The 18,785-nt window shown below is 42.1% G+C and overlaps 2 protein-coding genes across 2 annotated transcripts; both read left to right on the forward strand.

The window, feature by feature from the left end:
• Positions 1-767: 767 nt before the first annotated feature.
• Positions 768-11,251, forward strand: LOC138224699 (complement C1s subcomponent-like). Its single transcript, XM_069182695.1, has 8 exons — positions 768-1,170; positions 1,614-1,827; positions 2,173-2,350; positions 3,333-3,464; positions 4,875-5,006; positions 5,987-6,061; positions 6,760-10,848; positions 11,162-11,251. Exons 1-7 carry the CDS (start codon positions 1,052-1,054, stop codon positions 7,566-7,568), a joined length of 1,659 nt encoding a protein of 552 aa, XP_069038796.1. The 5' UTR covers positions 768-1,051; the 3' UTR covers positions 7,569-10,848; positions 11,162-11,251.
• Positions 11,252-11,397: 146 nt separating this feature from the next.
• On the forward strand, positions 11,398-18,196 carry LOC102688416 (complement C1s subcomponent-like). The gene is made up of 6 exons (XM_069182696.1): positions 11,398-11,582; positions 12,046-12,229; positions 13,106-13,237; positions 14,767-14,895; positions 15,367-15,441; positions 16,339-18,196. The coding sequence occupies exons 2-6, from the start codon at positions 12,049-12,051 to the stop codon at positions 17,130-17,132; spliced, it is 1,311 nt and encodes a 436-aa protein (XP_069038797.1). The 5' UTR covers positions 11,398-11,582; positions 12,046-12,048; the 3' UTR covers positions 17,133-18,196.
• The last annotated feature ends 589 nt before the right edge of the window (positions 18,197-18,785 follow it).

The raw sequence follows: 18,785 nt of genomic DNA on the forward strand, positions 1-18,785 counted from the left end.
AGGTTTTTCTCTTTTGTCTCAGTGTGTGGAGAGCCCGAGAGCAAGCACTCTGAGTTTGGCCGTATCTTCGGAGGCAGTGAGGCAGAGCCTGGTCAGATCCCCTGGCAGGTCTATACTGAAGATCCACGAGGTGCAGGGACTCTGATTTCTGACCGATGGGTCATCACAGCTGCTAACGTGGTTGAAGGGCAGGACAGCCTGCTGATGTACGGGGGGGCAGTGGACATTGACCATTTAGAGGACTCGAATTACACTGTGATTCTGGAGAGTGAGAAGATCTTCATCCATCCAGGATACCCAAAAGCCGGATGATGGACCTTCTATGATGCTTTTCCTAACTTGACATGTTTTAGACTACTTAAAGCATTTGGTCCACTGATATTTTGTCCTTCCACTTACATCATTTAGGAATCATTCTGTTCTGGGTTTCAGGTGGACTGGTGGTTTGGTTCTACCTGTTCTCAAGTGATTCCATATTTATTCTATTTTATTTTTCTTGAACTCTGTCATATTTCTTCACGGTCTGCGTCTGTGATATTTGTAGATCATGATTTTAAGCTCTACCTGCACATTTGACCAGATCAGTAGAAGTGTTTAGCATGGAGATAAAAGGGTTAACAGTCCTGAATACACAGAGAGTGGAATTTGCACTTTAATGAACAAACAAATGGATGTGATATCAAAAACTGAAATATAACAGCCTGTACTCCCATCTCACTTTCCCTCTCTTACTTTGCTCTCTTTTATTCAGTAAGGAAATTGACCCTGGTTTCTCACTGTGTTTCTCTTGCCCTGTCTGTCTTTTCTCCTTGTGTGAGACACGATACGCCTCTGTCCCAGTCCCTGTTATCTGTGGATAATATACCATCACCTTCTCCCCTTTTCTTCCACTGTCATTTTAATGTACTGTAGCGTCGTTCAGTCCACCTCTGTATCTTTGTCTTTCTCTCCTTTATGTTCTCACCCTGAAGTTAATTTTTGACTCAGTTAGACCTATTTATTGATTTTGTTCCTTTCGGTCTTTGGGAAGGACAACACATTGCTTTAGATAATGACACTGCCCTGTATTAACTGCCCGAGCTGTAATATTAGTGCTGCATGGAAAAGGAGTGTTTGCAGTGATCAAGCACAAACGGTGAAGAGTATGAGTCTGTTCAACCATGTGACATGGTGAGTGAGACACTCTGGTTTTATATGTTTAAATATGTGTCTTTAATCTTATCAGTCAAACATGGCCAAACAATTAAAACAAAGTATAGTCACACTACATATTTTCTATGTCTTTGAGTAATACATGCAAAAAAAATACATAATTTTGTTTTGTGGATATACTCATCTGACTGTTATTGCTTTATTGTTGTTGTTTCTAATCTGTACTTTTTCTTTTTTCACCCGCATTAAATATACTTGCTTACCTGTTATTACTAGGTGGGTACATGTGAGTATGATGTTGGGTGTTAATACAGAACCCTAGTTTCAATACTGCTAATTAAAGCCTCATTACTGTGTCTTTTGTGCTGTTTTGGGGATAGAGGACAGCTAAACGTTCTAAGTGATTCTGTTGTGTATGGTTACTGCGTTATTACATTTATTACTCCTCATTCTTGTTCCAGGTTTCTGTGTATGGTCCAGTATTTGGGAGCAGTGATTTCAGGGTCCACCCCAGTAAAGTATGGGGAAGTGCAGTCGCCTGGTTACCCTGCTCCTTATCCTCCCTCTCACAATGAGATATGGGACCTGTTGGTACCCCAGGGGTACGCCCTTAGCCTCACATTCACTAACATTGATATTGAGCCCTCAAAGAACTGCTACTATGACTCCCTCATGGTAAGATACACAGCATATATGACAAGAAATCTATTAGAAAAACTGATGAACAAATTCAATTGTGTCTCTAAGGTTTACTGTATATCACAATCTCTCTTTTGTAAGATGTGTCTCTGTTATTGTGGTGGTTGTTTTATGTTAATGCAGTCTTTAAGGTCTATATTAGATATTTCTAAATTCTCAGTCCTGAGCATACAGTATGTCTTAGGTTAGATGTCAGACTGTAAGTGGGTGTGTATAATCTCTGCCGGATGTTTCTCCAGACTCTTTCCTTAGTCCTTAATTTATGCATCTTTGTTTGGTGCGTCTCTATGAGCATTTTTACTGTTCTCTCTTTCTGTCTAGGTTCTTCATAAGAAAAGAATTCTGGGAGTGTTCTGTGGTCAGAATCATGTTTCCAAGGCTGATCACCCTGGCAACTATTCCATCAAGTCACCCGGCAACAGTCTGCGCCTTGTTTTCAAGACAGACTCCTCATCCCCAGGATCACACAAGGGGTTTTCAGCCACCTACCAGGCTGTGGGTCAGTCTAATGTTTGTGTTTGTGTTAAAATCTTCCAGGTTACTTATGTTTTGAAAAATGGTAATTGCTTCTGTTACTGGATGCATTTCCCAATATGATGAGGTTTAATAGTAAAGAGAAATGTTTGTGAAACATGGAAGCCTTGCAATAACTCTCATAACAGCAATGCTATGTAAGAAAGCTCCCTCTAAAACCTTCACCAATCATTTCATTAACTTACTTCACCCAGTGTGACTCTATACAGTGAATAGGGGCCTTTAGCAGCCTCTAGTGCCTGGTCTACTGGATATTCAGTCCTTCATAGTCTGGCCTACCACAACCATATTTTTATGTCCTATACCAGCTATGAGCTATAGTGCAGCAGGAATTCCAGATGAGACATGCATGTCTAATGTCCGCACTGCATTTTGTATCATTGCTGACATGCCAGTACATGATCTGGTAGGATGGTGGAGTCTTGGATTGAACCTTGACCGTAAAGAATTGAGGTTTGTGGATGGACTGTGACCATGTTGGTTTATGACATGAACTGCAGGTCTTCCCTCATTGTGGGGCTGGGAGATAGGTGTGGAGGTAGTAGTGTTTTGTATGCAGGGCATGGCGGAATTGAAGGGCCAATTCTGAGGAGCTCACTGTCTGAAATGTGTGGCTAGCTAGGCTAGTCTTCAGGTGATTGACAAGGAGAAATCTCCTGGGTGTGAAGTTGCATGACTCTTAAAGCTCATTGGACTCGTGTCAGTGTTCAGTTCTGCGAAGTTCTGCTAAGCTCTTCAGGCCTAATGGCAGCTGATACTCCCTCCCTTGTAAGGATTTGGGTTCACAGCTCATTAGTGCAGGGAACCAATATTCCATCCTTTCACTTTAACGTCTATCAAATGCAAACTGAACATTCTCTCTTTCTCTTGGCTCATTGTTGATGTATGGCAGAGGTGGAGAGAGTCAGTCAGTAGGTGTGCTCACCTCCCTCTCTCTTCTCTCTCAGATATAGATGAGTGCTCTGAAGAGCAAGACAAGGGGCAGGCGTGTCACCATTTGTGTCACAACACCCTGGGTGGGTTTGTGTGCTCCTGTCGCCGTGGATACCAGCTAAAGCCTGACAACAGCACCTGCAAGCGTACGTACAGAGAGAGTGAAAGATGAGCAGCATAGTGTACATGTGTTCTAAAAACTACCGTGTTCCAAATGCTCTTTTCACCTCTAGGTCCCCTTTCCTTTGCTGTTGTCCGGCACATAAGTGCCATTGCTTTACATATGTCTGTGGGTTTTCTAGGTCTATTGAAAGCAGCAGCACATGAAGAAGGTGCTGCAGTTATTCAGTTGGTCCAGTAAAGCCAATAAGAAACCATCAGATATGTCACGCTGCAGCTCACACCTGCCAGCCCCACTGAAGCTCAGCAGGTGTGAGACTGGTCAGTACCCGGATTGGAGACCTCCTGGGAAAGCTAAGGTTGCTGGTCTGTGTGGTTCCTAATGTCCTGATATTAAGCGCAAAATCAACCACTGCCCACCCCTGCAGGCACCTCCACCATGGGCAACCTCCCCTCCAAGACACACAAGCGTTACTTTCAAGGAAACAAACCAGCACAAATGCAGCACTGACAAATGCGGTGGGTTTCATCGTTTGTGCTTCACAGGGCTTGTTTTTCATAGAAGACGTAAAACCGAGGCCCTGACTCTCTGTGGTCGGTAAATATCCCGGGGAGTTTCTTGAAAAGAGTAGGGGTGTTACCCTAGTGTCCTGGTCAAATTTCACCCTGGTCTTTACCCATCTTGGTCTCCTATTACCCCCCTCTCTGAACTGGCTTCATCACTCTGTTCTCCTCCCCACTGAGAGCTGGTGTGTGGGGAGAGTACTGGAGCATCATCCTGGTGGGGCTGCACACTGGTGAGGAACAAGGTGAGTCCCCGTGACCTGTAAAAGTGCTTTCAGTGGAGTGTCCAGCAAAAAAACACTGTGTAAGTGTAAGGATTCTTCTTCTTCTTCTTATTATTATTTGGAGTTCAGAAGGACTGATAACATGGAGGTACCAGCTCTCCAGCTGCTGAGTTGGACCACACTGTTCTGTTTCGCAAAGTGACCAAATCCTTGAGCTCCCTGGTGTTCATTACACCTCTAACCTCAACAATATTACTTGAAAACTCAAGTTTTGACTCAGCGTCTGAGTATTGGGTGCAGGTTTCGAACATGTGGACAGAAACAATACAGCAGAGAAACAGATATTCAGAACACAGTACACCGGGTGATAGATCTCTCGACACAATATCTCTTTGCAATGGGCAGTATCTGGAGAAAAATGTTAAGCTTTTCCTTGTTTTTTTTTCCCTCCTTCATTCTTTAAATATTAATGAAACCCTATCACTTTGTTGGGGTTTTGGTGTCTGACTACTGCATAAGCATATGGACTGAGCTCTCCCCCAGGAACATAAGTATCTATGCAGGCCCTTTCTGCAGGCATTACATTGCAATGCACTGATAATTCTGTTGTCCTGTGTGATGCCCTGATGTTTGATATTGCGGTTCTAGCTGTGAAGTGTGACTACCCAAAAATACCGGAGAACAATCATTGTCGAGTCGTCACGGAGAACCCCAAAACCGTGTACCAGGCTGAGATCCGGTTTGGGTGCGAGTCCAAATATTACAGGCTGGAGGGAGACGGTATGAGTTTTTTTTTCTGCCTTTTCGTCTGTGCCTCCGTTTTTACAACTGTGCCTCATTCTGTTTCTCTTTCTGACTGCAGCCTGACTGTGTCTCTTTGTTGTATAGATGTATTTGTCTTTACTGTTTCTCCTGGGTCTACGCAGCTAAGCCAGAACTTACATTTAGCTTACACGACCTTATATAAGCATAATGTACAGAGCGCTTGCTTATAAGGTACTGTATGTTCACACTTACAACATGTTAATGTCTGTGTTAATACACTATAAAGCTGTTTGTATGCTATAGGTTTGTGTTTATATACAAAAAGATAATACTATGGATATGTGTTAATACACTGCAGATATGTTTATAGATAATAAGTCAATTTTAATATTCTGTGTTAATTTACTTCAGGTTTATGTTAATAAGAGTGGGGAGTTGTTTCACAAAGCGAGATTACTCAGTTAACCTGATAACTTTTGTAAACATGATGACAACAGTCAGGATATTCGGTTGCACGAAGCAGGTTTAATTGTATCCTGTTAAATAACTATAGCAACACAGCCTCTATAAGCTGCTTTGGGGGCTTTGAGGTTAAGAGTTTGGCTCCCAAACCTCTGCAAAATATGACTCCAGATTTACAGAGAGAAATGTTTAGAGATCGCCTTTTATTGTTCAATGATAACTTTTCTTTGAAAGATACTGTGTCAGCAGAAAGAGTATACTTCACATTCTCAATCACTTAAACCCATAGCTATGACAAGCGACATTAACAATGTATTGCTAATGACAAGCGGCATTAACAATGTATTGCTAATGCTGTTTGTCATAGCTAACTATTAAAGAAACTCCGTTCACAGGGCTGAGATTCCTTGTGCCTGGTGCAGTTTATTTTACAGTGCTGGCAAGTTGGAATGCTTCTTTGGGTTTTTTAGGGTCTATGGTAATCTTTGAGTGCTTGCTGTGTTTATTAATCTCACCCTGTTTCTCTCTCTCAGAGGTGTACAGATGTGAAGCTCAGGGCTACTGGAGGTCTGTGAATGGCAATCGGGCTTTTCCAAAATGTGTTGCAGGTGGGAATCAATACTAAACAATTTAATCCAATGAGGCACCTGCTGTATTACCAAGGCTGGGGAACGGGCAAAAACCAGGAAATACACTAAGCATTTTATTTAGTTATTACTAGTGACTCTTGAACTAGAAAGGTTTTCTGTTTCATAGTATTCTCACTCTTTCTCTTTGCTGTAATACAGGTTTGTGTTAATATACTGTAGCTTTGTGTTAATAAACAACCGACTTGTGGTTAAATACTGTAGCTTTGGGTTAATATACTTCTGGTTTGTGTTGATGTACTGTAGGTGATCCTTAATATATGTAGATACACTATAGGTTTGTTTACATACTATAGGGTTGTGTTTGTATAGAACAGGTTGGTGTTAATATACTGAAGCTTATTAAACTACAATATAGTATATTAACATCTTTTCGAGATGGCCTCCAGGTCTGTGTTAATATCTTTGTCCATACACTATATTGAACGGCTTATTTATGTTCAACAGGTTGGTATTAATATAATAGAGGTCTGTTTTCATACCCTGCATATTTGTAGTCAACAGTACATGCATACCTGTACATGATATATTTGCATTAACATCCTATGGTCCTTAAAAGGATAATCAGTCAACATGCATGTATGAATCCCTACCTTTGTCTTTGTGATAATTTTCTGAAATTCTGACCGTTCTTCCTTTACTCTTTCCTTTTCTCTCAGTGTGTGGAGAGCCTGAGTTTGAGCACTCTAATTTTGGTCGTATCTTTGGAGGCAGTGCAGCAGATGCTGGTCAGATCCCCTGGCAGATCTTTGTTGAAACTCCGAGAGGAGGAGCCTCACTGATCTCCGACCGATGGGTCCTCACAGCCGCTAACGTGGTTGAGGGGCAGGACAGTCTGCTGATGTATGGGGGGGCAGTGGACATTGACCATTTAGGGGACTCGAATAACACTGTGTTTTTGGAGAGCGAGAAGATCTTCATCCATCCAGGATACCCAAAAGCCCCAACAAGAGGAAGACGTACCAATTATGACAACGACATCGCCCTGGTCAGACTGAAATCTCGCGTACCGCTGGGACCCCATCTGCTCCCTATCTGTCTCCCCGAGAGGAAAGACGATGGGACAGTGATCCCGGGGAGAGTTGGATATGTTTCTGGATGGGGCACGACGGAGCATGGCACAATAAGCTCACGACTTTTGTACACCCAGATCCCTGTGATAGACAAAAACCCTTGCTCCAAGAGGAAAACCGGAAGGCCTCTCTATCAGACTTTCAGTGAGAACATGTTCTGTGCTGGTGAGAAGGGCAAAGATAGCTGTTATGGAGACAGTGGGGGTCCCTTCTTCCTCCGAGAGTTTCGGAGAGGACCAGGTGGAGAGATAGAAAGGGGTCCATTCCGTCTCTATGGCATTGTGTCCTGGGGGCTGTACTGTCAGGAGAGGGGTTACTACACTAAAGTGGACAATTACCTGGACTGGATCAGAGAGATCATAGAGAAAGAGGAGAGGAATGTTGTCCACAACTAGATTGTAATAAACAAGTAGGATGTCCTTTTTGATAGACTTGAGTCTATGTGGCATCTTTGAGGGGAATGAGACAGATTCACCCAAGACATCCTATATCGTTTCCAATGTTGGTCACAGAACTCATGGCCTACAACTTCTCAGTAGACAAGCTGGTGATGACTCATGTTAATCAGCATAATGAATTGATCTGTGCCATGTGCATTCAATATCAATATAAGTGAACATGCTACATTTGTTTCTGTCATTGTCCTGCAAATAACTTAGTGAATTCATGTTTCTTTTGATGCTCTATATACAATGCTGAGAAAAAGTTTACCCAGCCCCTTAGATTGGCCATATTCCCCATATGTTTCAGACATAAAACGTAATTAGATCTTCATGGATGTCTTAATAAAAGATTAAGATAAACAAATACCACAAACACAAACTAAGAATACATACAGTATGTGAATCCTTAGATATAGCAGCTCATGGCACCCTTCAGACACTTCAACATGTCTTCTATCAGTAGATCCCCAGCCCCACTGTCAAGCACGGTGGTGGGAGCATCATAATTTTGGTCTGCTTTGCTGTCTCAGGACCCATCACTGATGGAACCAGGAATTTGGGGTTGAAGACTTAAATAGATATTAGGTCTCAAACAAGAATTCCCACCAGCCCGGGGGGTTCACAATCGTTTTCTCTGCGCAGTGGAAAAGATAGTACAATCACCTGTGTCAAGAGAATAAAAATAAATTCAAACAGGCTGCCATTTTAGAATTAATGGTTTGTGGTAAATTATTGCAAAGGGCACTATAACAAATAAAAATGGAGTTTTAAAGTAAAATTGTGGTACATAAAATGTAGGCAATATTTACGTTTTATTTCACTTCTTAATACTGATCTTTTTAGTAACAGAAAATGGTATGCCAGAAGTACTTTGTATATATATACTTTATATGTAATGTGATCATTTAACTTATAGAAGTGTCATAAAATAATCAGTGTTCTGTGACAAAACGTTTTCTGAACATAAGCCTACCAGCACCACAGACATTAACCCTTCACTCAGCTGAATAAAGTGTCAGTTGTCAGAGGTGGAAATTCCTCTCACAATCCCTGTCCACCCAATCTTGAAACGTATGGTATGAATGGTAAAAAAATGGTAAAATCTAAGCTTCGAGTGTGACAATTTTTGCCATATTATTGCCTCCAAAAGTATGCACCTTAACTGTTGCACCCTGGTTGAAGGCATGATTAACATTTCTACATTTTGTTGTAGCTCTCTCTTCTAATCACTTATTATTCACCATCATTTAAGTTCCACTTTTCTGCAGCTTGCGGCAACAAAAGCAGCTTCTTTGTCAAATGTTTTTTATACATGATTTCCAAATGAACAAAGATTACATTATGAATAGCTGATTCATACTGAGGATCTGGAAAGCAGCGTGGCAGGCGAGTATTGCAATAGCAGCCAACCTGCCAATAGAGACCGGCAGAGTTAGAGTCATTAGAGGCCTCTATCAGTTGAAAATACACACAGGTGCTAATTATTTAATGTAGGAGATTGTTGGTGGTAAATTTAGCATTCTCACATGGTGTTCTTTAGTGGAATATTTGGGTATAAAAGAGGTTTCACAGAGCTCGAGGTGGTAGTCTTTTCGATATTGGTCTGTGTAGGCTGCATTAAAGTCTATCTGTTGGAAAGCTGTAAAGGAGCAAGTAAAGGTTTATTCCATGCTGAATATGTTTAGGCTGTGGAGGTGTAAGGGAGAGAGGAAAACCAGCAGATGATAAAGAATGTGTGAATGAAGAGAGGAGGTGGAAGCAGGAGAGAAGCAGTGATGAACTAAAGATGGTTGAGGGGAGGTGTGAAAGCCTGCAAATGAACAGAAAGGATAAGAAGGAAATGAGTCTGTCGCTGAGAGAAGAGAGAAGGTGTGATCCTAGTTTCAGGATAGTTTTGGTTTTGAATGTCTTTCTGCAATGGGAGTTCTGAAACTCTTCTGTGAGAATGCAGGTGGAGAGATCAGCGTGAAGTGGGAAACTGTGGGCTTGCAGAGATCTTTGATCCTCACAGCCCGGACATGTTCCCGGAAACTGTCTCATCAATGTAAATAGCCGGGCGTTTTCTGCAAGAGATGCAGTAAGTAAGGTTGCTGCATACAGTAGCGTTGTGTTGTGCGTAGTGTTGGATATATATTGACAGGTGATGCAATGTGTTCTATTGCTGGGGAAAGTGCCTGGTGTGGATGATTGCTGAGGGCGGTCAAGGGAATCGTGCTCAAGAAGGTTCAGTAGAGTAGGTGGTCGGCGATATGAGATGATGGGGCGGTCAGAAAAATGGTGTACTAGTGGAGGGATCATCCTGTAAGCTGGGGAAGTTGTCATTTATAGTCCTGGGGAAAGAGAGGGTGTTAGGGTAGTAGGGAAGCACCAATGGAGTGCGGTTGTGAGTCCAGGATTTACTGATTGGATCCAAGGGCTATTCTTGGCTTGGGAGGGGACCCAGTCAATAACATGGGTGGGGTAAAGCTGTTGAAAATCCTACAATGAAGTCTCCTGCGCTGTCCAATACCGTAGACATGAGTTTTGATTTGATAAGATCCTTGGGTCCACCTTTTAGGTACTTTTGAACAATCTGATCTTTATGGATACCACCATACCAAATGAAAACATTTGCAATCATGGAATAATAATGATTCCTTACTCTTGCATAGCTCTTTTTTGGACACTCCACTCAAAGTGCTTTACAGGGACTTCCCCATTGAACACTCATTTGGATGTGCTTTCAAAGCTGCCCTTCCAGCCTTAACAATAGGGTGAATGACAATCTATCACTCGGTGCTGAAAGAGTTAACAGACCAGAATACACAGAGATTGGAATTTGCACTTTCGAGAACAAACAAATAGATCGGACAGCTACTGTAGCATTAAAACTGCAATACAACAGTCATTTCCCCTCTGCCAGTTATCTTTCCCTCCCTCATAGATCATTCTGTTTTTTTTAATAGCGACATACTGGATGCATTGACTCCTTTCCTTTCTTGCTGTGTCTATCACTGTCTGAGACACTTGTGACTCTTCCAAGCCATGTTTTGTAAGAACAATAAATTTCTCTCCCTCTCTCGCTGCACTGTGATCTTTCTGTAGCATCTGGCAGTCGGTTACTGTGTCTTTGTATTTTTTAGCACTGCTTGGCTAGGCAGTGCTACATGGGGGGGGAAAAAGGAAGATTTGGACTGATCCAACAGAAACGACAAATAAGGCAGAGTATGGGGCTGTTCATCAATGTTCCATGGTGAGTGAGACACCAAGCTTTTCTATTTAATCTAATGGAATCTTTTACTCAAATAGACAGGGACTGGAATAGTGTTCAAATACCAATGTGTTTGTGCCTGTGAGTAGGAAACAGGCTAAAAAACATGCGTTATGTTCATTTACAAAAGTTTTTCCCAATTTAAAAGTATATCCCATTAAAAATAAGTGTTAAAAGTTTGTACATAATGTTTTTCGTGTTCATGTACAGTTAATCTAGTCTTGAACATCTTTTGTATATTGTTAATGGTTACACTGTGTTATTACATTTTCATTACTTTTCATTGTCATTCCAGGTTGCTGTGTGTGTTCCAGTGTTGGGGAGTTGTGACTTCAGGGTCCATCCCAGTACTGCATGGGGAAGTGCAGTCACCTGGTTACCCTGCTCCTTATCCTCCATTCCTTAATGAAATATGGGACCTGTTGGTACCCCAGGGGTACACCCTCAACCTCACATTTCATCACTTTGATATTGAGCCCTCAAACAACTGCAACTATGACTCCCTCATGGTGAGATACACAGAATGACAGGAACTCAACTGGAAAACTGCTGAATGGACTCCATTCAAGACCCCAGATTCAATACTTTATTGTCACATCAATAAAGTTGATTGGAATGTGCCCCATTGATGCCCAAACAAAACAAAAATAATTACTGTATTGCTGTTTCACAGTGCTATTGAAGAGGTGATCACTCTCAGTCACAGTTATTTAGAGGTGTGTCATTGCTTCCTGATTAACTCCCAACTTTCCCAACTGTCATTGGGAGTAGTCTTTGATGGGCTTTCTCCATGATGAGACTCCATTGTGTGTCTATATATATGTTTACAGCATGTTATTAATCTCTCTTTATTAGCTGTGCCTCTTGTGGTGTTTTTTCTATGTTAATTTTGCCTTTATACAGTATTAGGGACTTTCTAGACCCTCTGTCCTGACCAATTGTCTTAGGTGTAAATGGATCAACTTCTTTTAGTTCCATTTATGTCTCTAGTAGGATGATTTTCTAGGATAGTCATGATTGATTATGACTAGTGATGACTAGTCGGATGATTATCTAGGATGATATCTAGTAGTATTATCTTTGGTCAGGTGTTTCTGGACACTTTCATAGGCCTTTAATTTTTGCATCATTGTTTGCTGTGATGGTGTTAGTGTGTGAATTTTCTCTCTATTTGTCAAGGTCATGTTTGGAAGGAGATTTCTCGGAGTGTTCTGTGGTCCGAATCCCAGTTTCCAGGGTGATCACCCCGGCAACTATTCCATCATGTCACCTGGCAACAGTCTCCGCCTGGTCTTCAGTACAGATGACTCGTCACCAGGACCACACAGATACAGCGGCTTCTCAGCCATCTACCAGGCTGTGGGTCAGTCTTTGCTTTGGTGTTCAAGTCTTCCAGTTCACTTTGAATGTGAAATGCTCTACAAAAAATTTTCACTGGATACAACTCACAGTGTGCTGACATTAAACATTTTTATAATACAGAAGCTTTACAATGTGTTTAAATCTTGTGAACTTCAATTATAAATGTTGCTGGACTGGAGGAAGGAGGAAGCCCCAGAATGATTCTTGGCTTATATTTTCACTGCATGACAGCTGGCTGATGGGGTTACGCCTGTGTTGCATGGTAGCTCACAGTAATTCTGGAGTGTTTGCTGCGATACCACCCTTGAACCTCAGTGAATTGTGCATATTAGGTCAAGTACTCAGAACTTATGCCAGCACTGTACGCAGGATCTCACCAGAAAGTCAGACCACAACTAACTCAACCCACAGGATTTTGGCTTGTAAGTAGCAACGTCCAGATAAATCACTTGATCATCAGTCACTGTGAATGGAATGCTGGGCCTGACCTTGTCCAAAGAGATTGTGCCCCACTGGATTGATGGGCTACGACAGCACAGGGCTTCCCCTACTTATGGGATAGTGCATTTTACTTTAACAACCTGTTCTGAGGAACTCACTGGCTGACATTAGTGACTCACTAGGCTGCCCTGCATACTTCTACAGTCTTATCTCCTTGATTAGTTCTGTGATGCTCTTCTGTTCTCACAGTAGCTCGTACTCTCTCCCTCTCATGACGACACGGATTCACAGTTCCCAGTTGTACAGAACTAATGTTATATCTCTGTGATGTCTGTCAAACTGAACAATCTCTCACTGTGGTTCGGCGTTGATGTGTTATATGGAGGAGGAGTGAATCAGTCAGCGGGTGTGCTCACCTCTCTCTCTCCTCTCCCAGATATAGACGAGTGCTCTGTAGAGGCCGAGAAGGGGCAGGCGTGTCACCATGTGTGTAACAACAACCTAGGCGGGTTCTTGTGTTCCTGTCACCATGGATACCAGCTACAGCCTGACAATAGCACCTGCCAGCGTATGTATGAGGGCTCCGGGTTCTATTTTGGGGTTTTGTCTGCATTGATTTTACTTGTTCTCCCTAGATTTGCATGAGTTTCCTCCAAGTGCCCCAGTTTCCTCCCATAGTTCAGAGATAGATTGCTAGGTTCATTGGCTTCTGGGAAAATTACACTTACATAACACTTTTCTGGACACTACAGGTAATGGGGATCCCCTCCACCAGCACCAGTGTGCAGCCCCACCTGGATGATGCACCTGTACTCTCACACACACACCAGCTTTCAGTGGGGAGGAGAACAGAGTGACGAAGCCAGTTCAGAGATGGGGATTATTAAGAGGCTGTGATTGGTAAAGGCCAGGGGGAAATTTAGCCAGGACACTGGGTGGCACCCCTACTCTGTTCGAGTAACACCATGAGATTTTTAATGACCACAGAGAGTCAGGGCCTCGTTTTTTTTGTCTCATCTGTAGGACGGCACCTTTTTACAGTATAGTCTCCCCGTCACTATACTGGGGCATTAAGACCCACACTGACCCTCAGTTTAGCTCCCCCTACTGGCCCCACTAACACCTCTTCCAGCAGCAACCTTAGCTTTCCCAGGAGGTCTCCCATCCAGGTATTGTCCAGGCTCACACCTGCTGAGATTCAGTGGGTTGCCAGTTGTGAGCTGCAGAGTGATACAGCTTGCTTTAAATTATGAGTGTTTGTGTCTGTCTGACCTGTGATGAACTGGTGTCCTGTCCAGGGCACATCCTGCCTTGAGCCCATTGCTTGCAGGGAGAGGCTCCAGGTCTCTCAAGACACTGTATTGGTTAAAGTGGTTAGAAAATGGATGGATTTCTATTGCTACGGATGTAACACCAAATAGGTCAACAGAAGATTAACATTTTATAGCATTTCCAACATGCTATTTGTATGCTTTGAAAACATGAAATCTCCTTCCTCAGAACTAACTACTCTTCTTGGTTACTGTCTGGTACACAAGCTACATGATGTTCTTTGATTTTTTTAAAACATCTAAAGTTGTTAGACATTTGTGGATGGGGAGGGAGATGGCTGACAATAAAAAACAACAACAACAAAATTGTTAAACTAGTGGTATACAGTACACCACATCCCAAGAGACACACTCAGACTATTTGGAGCCAACAGAGAAGACAAACATAGCGAAACAAAGACAGAGCGGGGAAACTGGAGACAGAACAGACACTTTATTGTTCAGGTTCTGTCGTCTTCTGTTATCTCATCCTGATTTTTCTTCTTCTGTTGTTCCAGCTGTGGACTGCAGATTTGCAGAGTTGCTAGAGACTGAGATACTACGAGCGTACTCAATAATATTAAAGTAGGGGTGCTGTAATAACACAGAGACTCATTTCTATATTGTGTAATGGCACAAAACTCTCACAAAAGCCCTCCCTGAAACAAAGAAACTCATACACTACACAAAGTCAGAAGATTCAAACCCAGACATGTGATGACAGAGAAGATACTTTGCTGTGCAGCTCCTGATGTGTTCAGCAATCTTATCCTGACTGTTATTCCAGCTGTAGACTGTGGCTTTCCTGTGGCAAAGAATGGGACACTACGAGTGGTCAGTGAGAACCCCAAAACTTTGTACCAGGACGAGATACGGTTTGAGTGCGAGTCCAAATATTACAGACTGGAGGGAGACGGTAACCCTTTGATTTTTTTACTTCTGTGCTTCTGCCTGTGAATGGAGTCACAGGAACACGGCAATACAGTGTATCTCTGTTGCTCAGTGACTGTCCCAATTTCTCTGGGTGACTGGTCCAGCCCTTGGTATTGTCAGTATATGTCTTTCTGTAAGAGCTTGTACAAACTGTAAGAGCTTGTACAGAAAGCTGATAGTTTTTCCATGGCCTGTATTACTGTCTTTATTGATTTCTCCAGTCTAGAAAGACTAGTGTCTGTACATTGTCTCTTACTCTAAAACACCTGATCTGCTGGAAGAAGTTGTCCAATTAGCATATTTAAGCCAAAAATTAACTGATTTGTGTTTTTAGAAGCTGTGTTAGACACACTGGCAAAACTGAACATTCCTGCTCTATGGTCAGTATTATATATATGTGAACTGTGCCCCCACTTGCCTGTAAAAAACGTATTCATCTCTTTTGACTTCTCAGATGTGTACAGATGTGAAGCTCAGGGTTACTGGATGTCTTTGAATGGCAGTGTGGATTTGCCCAAATGTGTTGCAGGTAGGAGTCAATCCCAATCAATTGAATCCAATAAGAGACCTGTTTTACTGTTACATTTGGGAATTTATATGTAATAGGAAAAATATTAAGGAATTCTTCATTCAATTACTAGCTGGTTTGAACTATATCTGATTATAATAATAATAATAATAATAATAATAATAATAATAATAATAATATCTAACACTTATATAGCGCTTTTCTGGACACTCCACTCAAAGTGCTTTACAGGTAATGGGGATCCCCTCCACCACCACCAATGTGCAGCATCCATCTGGATGATGTGACGGCAGCCATAGTGCGCCAGAACGCTCCCCACACACCAGCTCTCAGTGGGGAGGAGAGCAGAGTAATGAAGTCAATTCACAGAGGGGGATTGTTAGGAGGTCATGATTGATAAAGGCCGATGGGGAAATTTAGCCAAGATGCCGGGGTTACACCCCTACTCTTTTCGAGAAACACCCTGGATTTTTAATGACCACAGAGAGTCAGGACCTCGGTTTTACCTCTCATCCGAAGGACGGCGCCTGTTTACAGTTTAGTGTCCCCGTCACTACACTGGGGCATTAGGACCCACATGAGCCACAGGATGAGCGCCCCCTGCTGGCCCCACTAACGCCTCTTCCAGCAGCAACCTTAGTTGATGAACAGGCACTTTGTTTATATTTTTGTCTCAATATGCTACAGGTATGTGTTAATGTTACGGGATTGTGTTATTATACTCTGGGTTTGTGTTAATGTTGTATGTTTGTGTTAATATACTAAGGTGTTTAGAGAATAGGTCAGTCAGTATGCTTTTGTAAATCCCTACCTTTGTGTTAGAGACACTGTGATAATGGCCTGTAATTCTGATAATCGGACATTTCTCTCTACTTTATTCAACCTGTTTTCTCTCAGTGTGTGGAGAGCCTGAGAATGAGTACTCTGATTTCGGCCGTATCTTTGGAGGCAGAGAGGCAGAACTGGGTCAGATCCCCTGGCAGGTCTTTGTTGAAGATAAAAGAGGAGGAGGATCTCTGATCTCTGACCGATGGGTCCTCACAGCTGCTCACGTGGTTGAGGGCAAGGACAGTGTGCTGATGTACGGGGGGACAGCGGACATTGAGAATATAGAGAGCTCCAAGAACACTGTAACTATGGAGAGTGAGAAGATCTTCATCCACCCAGGATACCCAAAAGCCCCAACAATTGGGAAACGCACCAATTATGACAACGACATCGCCCTGGTCAGACTGAAATCCTGCGTACCCCTGGGACCCCATCTGCTCCCCATCTGTCTCCCCGAGAGGAAAGATGATGGGACTCTGATTTCCGAAAGACTGGGGTTTGTTTCAGGATGGGGCAGGACAGAACATGGCACACTGAGCTCGAAACTGTTGTATATTGAGATCCCTGTGAAGGACAGAGACACCTGCTCTAAGAACAAAGATGGAAAACCACTGGAGCAGATGTTCACTGAGAACATGTTCTGTGCTGGTGAGAAGGATAAAGATAGCTGCAGTGGAGACAGTGGGGGTCCCTTCTTCCTCCGAGAGTTTCAGAGAGGAGCAGGAGGAGAGATAGAAAGGGGTCCATTCCGTCTCTACGGCATTGTGTCCTGGGGAATAATCTGTCAGGAGAGGGGTTACTACACTAAAGTAGACAATTACCTGGAATGGATCAGAGAGACTATTGAGAGGGAGGAGAGCTAGAGATATCTGAACAAGAGTAGACTAAATTAGACGCAAGAGCACCGGATTTGTTGGTTTACATGGTACAACAAGGTGTTACGTTCATGTTGGAAAATCATTTTTTTAGGCTGAATTAGCCTAATTTCGATTAGCTTTTAGGTTAAATCGAACTTTTCAATACACCAGCGAAGTGGAAAGTGAAATCTATGTTCCAGAGTACAGAAACCTTATGCTATTAAAAGTAAGGACCTACTATTACCTTAGAGTTGGCTTTGCTTGTGTAGACGTAGATGCTAAATGAGATCGGCAAGAGATTCATGACATATTCAAGAATACACGACAGAATATCAAGGCCTAGGTTATTCAGAAACAAAATAATGGTGTAAAATTATTCCAAATGCAAGAAGATAAAGAAATATGTAGTTTAACAATGTGGGAGTCGGGGAAGCCATAGCAAACACCGTCTGGGGGGGTGGAGGCATTGGTGTGAGGCTAGTGAAAACTGAAAAGAAACAAGAAAAAAGGAAAGAAAAAAACACAGTTTTGCACAGTGGCATCCAGACTGGACTGTCCCTATCAAACGGGGTTCAGTCTGGGGAAAAAGAGAGACCGCTTAGAGCAGAGTTGTATCCAATCTGGACTATCTCTATTTCACTGGGTCCAGCCTGGGGAGAAGATGAACCATTTGGTACAGCAGTATCCAAACGATAATCTGTCTTGTCTCAAAGACAAAAATGTCTTGTGATGGACATCAGTCATGGTGTTGTCTTTGTGTTTTAGATCTCAAATATAAGAGAATATCGAGTAAGCTAGGGGTTTATTAACATTTTCTTGTTGTTATGTTCAGTATAATACAATTAACTCAATGTCCTGAAAATTAAAATTAACTTCTTTCAGTCTTTCTATGTTAGAATCCGCGTTCTGTGGAATTCTGCATTTATTCTGTGGCAATCCATTGTCAAAGACAATATAACAAATAAAGACTGATGTATAAAGAATGACAACGAATGTGTAGTTTGTAAAATGTAGGCAATATTTACATTTTATTAAAGTTCCCTATACTTTGCTTTTTAGTAATAGAAAATAGTATTGCAGAAATAGTCTAAAAGTAATCTGATCATATTAAGTAGTACATAAAGTAAGAATATAGTAGACTAATGTTATACAGTAAGCAGAGTTTTGTAACAGAATACTTTCTCGATAGAACCCTTAATTCAGTCAAACACAGTGTCAGTGCTTTGAACTGAACTTCAAAACAGAACTCTTTTGTTACAGTTACCGCAGACACACACACGTCTTCCCACCTTGTGGCTCTGGAATACTCAATCCAAGTTACATCGAAGCCATAAACAGGATTTAAGCGAGAAGTGAATTCTAAGTAATAATGTTCATTAACCATATTGCAAAATAAACCTTCCCCTACTTTGAGCACACAAATTTGGCTACACTTTTGCCCCCAGTAGTAAGCATCCTTATTCTCACAACCTGCTTGATGACAGGATCAACAATTTCTGCATTTTGTGCCGTAGCTCTTTCTCTATCGTCTAGACCCGAACGATCTCTGTCCGTTCAATTCCACAATTCTTTGGAAACTTTGGTAACAACAACAACTCCTTTCTCAAAGGCCGTTTATACATAGTTCCACAACTGGAAAAACAGTTACGTTAATAAAAG

This window comes from Lepisosteus oculatus, chromosome 23, assembly GCF_040954835.1.
Source record: "Lepisosteus oculatus isolate fLepOcu1 chromosome 23, fLepOcu1.hap2, whole genome shotgun sequence".
Lineage (NCBI taxonomy): Eukaryota > Metazoa > Chordata > Actinopteri > Semionotiformes > Lepisosteidae > Lepisosteus > Lepisosteus oculatus.

Bases quoted from the DNA above. Each gene is read 5' to 3' on its own strand.
- LOC138224699 (XM_069182695.1), top strand. From the start codon at position 1,052: ATGACACTGCCCTGTATTAACTGCCCGAGCTGTAATATTAGTGCTGCA. The intron at 2,351-3,332 runs GTCAGTCTAATG...CTTCTCTCTCAG, and splicing joins AGCCACCTACCAGGCTGTGG to ATATAGATGAGTGCTCTGAA. The intron at 3,465-4,874 runs GTACGTACAGAG...TTGCGGTTCTAG, and splicing joins TGACAACAGCACCTGCAAGC to CTGTGAAGTGTGACTACCCA.
- LOC102688416 (XM_069182696.1), top strand. From the start codon at position 12,049: ATGTTTGGAAGGAGATTTCTCGGAGTGTTCTGTGGTCCGAATCCCAGT. The intron at 12,230-13,105 runs GTCAGTCTTTGC...CTCCTCTCCCAG, and splicing joins AGCCATCTACCAGGCTGTGG to ATATAGACGAGTGCTCTGTA. The intron at 13,238-14,766 runs GTATGTATGAGG...CTGTTATTCCAG, and splicing joins TGACAATAGCACCTGCCAGC to CTGTAGACTGTGGCTTTCCT.